General features: G+C 39.1%; 1 protein-coding gene across 1 annotated transcript; it reads left to right on the top strand.

Annotated features, from left to right (window-relative positions):
- Positions 1-638: 638 nt before the first annotated feature.
- LOC121801382 (BRI1 kinase inhibitor 1-like) lies at positions 639-1,796 on the top strand. The gene has a single exon (XM_042200867.1). It carries the CDS (start codon positions 774-776, stop codon positions 1,656-1,658), a length of 885 nt encoding a protein of 294 aa, XP_042056801.1. The 5' UTR covers positions 639-773; the 3' UTR covers positions 1,659-1,796.
- The last annotated feature ends 1,523 nt before the right edge of the window (positions 1,797-3,319 follow it).

The following is a 3,319-nucleotide window of genomic DNA, read 5'->3' as shown; positions in this document are numbered from 1 at the left end:
TCCGGCACTCCCGCCGATGGGAAAATAAGGCGCCGGTGACTCGCTAGTGGCGTGGGAATCGCTATCGTGGTGCTTCATTGTTCTTCGAAAGAAAGGTATTTTTAGAGAGAGAGATACTTGTTAATACAAGTGGTGTGAATGAAATGAAGTTCAACGGGACGTATTTATAGAAATTTTAAAAAAACATTTAATGCAGTAAACCGGAATTCCGCCAGACGTCCATGGGAGTCAACACAATGGCGGACGTCCACGCGGCGTCGCGACGGAATTCCGCGTAAACGCCGCGGAACTACGGTGTCCTCGGCGGAATTCCGTATCCGTGCATACCATGCACAATGGCGGACGTCCGCCGTGGAATTCCGGCACGCCAGTCGGAATTCCGCCGGGATGGACGCCTTTGCTGATGCTCTTAGTATAAAAAAGAATATGAATATGCAATAGATTACTCTACCTCAAAATCAGAAACTAACTAATTAATATAGGTTTTTTAGGTTCCAAAATGAGTCCCCACTACCAATTGTTTCCACTCTACATCCACCACATGCCCCCTTGCCAAAATATGCCAAAACTCATATATATAATTGGTACACTTCATGCATAACACAATTTTAGATATAGAGAAGACACCCCACCCCCACCCCCACCCCCACACCCAGCCCCACTCCTAAAAAAAACTCCATTTGTTGCAAATTATCCTCATCTTTCTCAAATAATTTGGCAACCTCGAATTTTGGTTGGTCTTAAAATCAACAAAAAAAAGAAACAAATCCATTATGGAAGCACAATATCAAATGCCGATGATTAATGAAGCAAACAAGATTGACGTACAACCCCCAAAGCACCACGTACACTCGCCGCCGCCGTCGGCTTCCTCGTCTCCGTCTCACGAATTCTCCTTCACCATCTCCCTCCACCCTCCCTCCGCCGCCGCGAAATCGCTCGACAACAGGGCGAAATCCTCCCCGCCGCCGTTCGCCGCCGCGATCGATTTATCCCCGGCCGACGAGATCTTCTTCCACGGCCACCTCCTCCCCCTCCACCTCCTCCACCACCTTCCCGTCTCGCCGCGCTCCTACACCAACTCCCTCGACAGCTTCACTCTCCCAATCAAGGAGCTGCTAAACGACGGCAGCAGAAGCAATCACGACAACAACAACAACAACAACGACGACGGAATTGTGATCAACGGTGATGAGAGCCGCCACGTGGCGGAAGGGAAGGAAAGGGGGAAATCGAAATCGTTTTCCCTCTTCGGAATCCCTAATCGGAAAAAGGAGAGGGAAGACGAGGATCACAGTCAGAAGCGGAAATCGAGATTCGAGTTGATTAAGAGGTTGATGAAGCCGTTTCTGGCGCTGAGGGGGCGGCGGCAGAGCTCCGACGAGTTTCTCCGGCAGCAGGCGTATTCGTATTCGGGGAATCTTAGGGTTAGGAAGAAGGCGAGCCTAGTGAGGGGGCGGAGGGGGGAATTCTCGGCGCCGGCGACGATGAAACACTCGCCGGAGAATAGTGGGAGGCTGGTGGCGAGCGGCGCCGCCACTCCGACGGCGGGGAAGAGCGATGGGACTATGGAGGAGCTGCAGGCGGCGATTCAGGCGGCGATCGCTCATTGCAAAAAGTCTATCGCTGAAGATAGTAAAATCAAGCTCCAGCCATAATTTATTTTTATTTAGTACTTATATTATACTAGTAAAGATTAATTAAATTGATTTTTGCTGAGTTTGAAATTTTGGTGGGTTTTACGTTGGTGTAAAATTGTTACGTAAGAAAAATAAAAATACATATTTTGAGGTTAAGGTACGGACAAATACGATGTTTTAGACGATCTCCCACCATATCCCAAACTCAAACTCATTTTTGGGTTTTTTTGTGAAACAACACTATATTTGGTGTTAATGCAAAAGTTTTATGAGACAAAATCCTAAAAATAGTGTAAATCTTAAATTTGGTATAAATGGTTGGAGTAAAAAATTACTCCACTTTTTGGTGTGACGTATACTTAAAAATAGGTTGAATTTGGTGTAAATGATTGGAGGACTACAAATTATTGCGTAAAATTCACCAAATTCATGTTGGCATTTCTTGATTTTTCAGTTAATAATGTTTTAAGATGTTCGTAAATTAAGATATGGGAGTTTTTTTTTTAATTTTTCTATATCCTTTATTTGTAAGTGTAAGTGCGTTCGTGTTTGGTGGATTTTGTGTTACTCCATTTAGAAGTGAATTTAATTTGTGGGTTTCATCAATTTGGGTTTGGCGTTATTATGTTGGGGTGGCATTTATTGTGGCTTTTGCTATTTTAGAGGAAATGACGAAATTATTATATGATTAGTGGATGAAATCCGGTTTATTATAATGGAATAATCAAATTTATATGCAGACTATATATAACTTTTATCAATTTATTATAATTAACTACTGTAAATTAACTACTAATATAACCAAATAGGATTAAAACGAAGCATATAGGAGCAATAAATAACCATCGATCATTTGTATTTATATATTATATATTGATTTCCTATATTATAGTAAATCAATACATCTACAAGTATGTCTATATTTTTGTTGTTTCACTGATATAATATTACTATTATGGAAACATGTACTGATTATTTTTAACTCAAAATTTTATTAATTAGTAGTACGGGGTATTAATAATTTTGGTAAGGGGGTTCAATAAATGGATCTTTCTAAAAATTAAATCAAGAAAATTGTGGAGTTCAATTTTGACGGATATCTACCTTGCGTGTTCATCTCTATTAACTAAAACATAGATAAAATTTCTAAAATAAAAGTCTAAAATGTAATATGAAAAAATCATTTTCTTTTATTTTTATTTTTATTTTTATTTTTAGTGAACCCCTTCAAGAAATAATATCTCTGTCGGTTTGTTGAATAGCGATTTTTATGTTAATTTCGCCTTCCCACATCATTTAAAAGGGGTCCATATGCATTGCAATTTAGTAATCATTTTCTCGTACACCTACAAGTTATATTTATCACATAAGGACTTATTCAAAGTTTTGATCATATACAAAATGATTATCCATATGTTTCAATAGTTGCAAAATTAATGCTCTTTAATAAGTCTAGTGTGGCTTATTTATATCTTGTAACCTATATAATATTTGGAAGTTGTCAGTGTTTGTAGCGAAGCGTAACTCAATTGGAAGACTCATGCAAACAGTTAAGAGTTCAAATTATGCAATGTAAATATACAAAGCGTGTATACATACAATCATTGCAATGAGAGCTAATGAAAGTCTTGGAAATTTAAAATTTAATTTTCTTATATACATAACATCGTCGAATTTTA

The sequence above is a fragment of the Salvia splendens genome, chromosome 1 (genome assembly GCF_004379255.2).
Source record: "Salvia splendens isolate huo1 chromosome 1, SspV2, whole genome shotgun sequence".
NCBI classification, from domain to species: Eukaryota; Viridiplantae; Streptophyta; class Magnoliopsida; order Lamiales; family Lamiaceae; genus Salvia; species Salvia splendens.
The sequence above is the reverse complement of the archived record's forward strand: the minus strand, read 5'-3'. Positions and strand labels throughout refer to the sequence as shown.

Excerpts from the sequence above, each read along its gene's own strand:
- LOC121801382 (XM_042200867.1), top strand. The coding sequence starts at position 774 with ATGGAAGCACAATATCAAATGCCGATGATTAATGAAGCAAACAAGATT.